General features: G+C 43.6%; 1 protein-coding gene across 1 annotated transcript in view; it reads right to left on the reverse strand.

Annotated features, from left to right (window-relative positions):
* The window catches only part of LOC119365782 (methylmalonate-semialdehyde dehydrogenase [acylating], mitochondrial-like), a 7,409-nt gene extending 7,200 nt beyond the window's left edge, over nucleotides 1-209 (reverse strand). The window contains exon 1 of the mRNA XM_037631423.1: nucleotides 55-209. Coding sequence (XP_037487320.1) covers nucleotides 55-82 — 28 coding nt within the window. The 5' untranslated portion in view covers nucleotides 83-209. The remainder of the gene's footprint in view (nucleotides 1-54) is intronic.
* Nucleotides 210-838: the final 629 nt, after the last annotated feature.

Here is an 838-nt window from a genome sequence, read left to right on the forward strand (position 1 = left end):
GTGCGGCCTCAGGGATGGAGGACGGGGAGGGAGGGAGGGAGGGGAGCGATCTACCTGAGCGGAGGAGGACGGCGCGAAGCATCGTCGGTCGTCGTCGCCGGTGGTTGCGTCTGGGAACAGGGGTGTGGAGTGGAGCAGTGACGAAGAGGGAGGGAGGGAGGGAGGAAGAGGGGATAGCGGAGTGGCGACAGGCGAGGAGTGGGTTGTTGGTGTCGTATTCGTTTCTGCCACCCGCCGATTAGGCTGCGCCGCCGCGGCGGAGCAGATGGGCAGACGTCACGCGACTCCCTTTCCAGCTAGGATACATATCTCTATCCCTATCTCTTTTTTTTTACGGGAAATCTCTATCCCTATCTCTATCATTTTCTTATTATTATGCTCTATCCGTTTCTAAATATAAGGCTTTTTGAGATTTTAAATGCGAAGCAAAATGCATGAATCTATTCTGAAATAGGTCTATATACTCCCTCCATTTTTATTTATTCCGCATATTAGTTTTTGTCAAAGTCAATCTTTGTAAAGTTTGACAAAGTTTATAAACAAAAATATTGATATATACAATAACAAACCAATAGCATTAGATTCATTACTCAATCTACTTTCACATCATATAGATTTGTTATGGTAAATGTTTATACTTTTTCATAAACTTGGTCAAACTTTACGAAGTTTGATTTCAGTCAAATCTAATGCAAAGTAAATAAAAACGGAGCGAGTACATCCGACGCTATTGGAGCAATCTAGGCATCAGATTTAAGATAACGAAGGACCGACATTCAATGTTTCTGCCATAACGCGTTTGTTTAGGAGTAGTGGACTTAAAAACCTTAGCTAAGAG

The sequence above is a fragment of the Triticum dicoccoides genome, chromosome 2B, assembly GCF_002162155.2.
Source record: "Triticum dicoccoides isolate Atlit2015 ecotype Zavitan chromosome 2B, WEW_v2.0, whole genome shotgun sequence".
NCBI lineage: Eukaryota > Viridiplantae > Streptophyta > Magnoliopsida > Poales > Poaceae > Triticum > Triticum dicoccoides.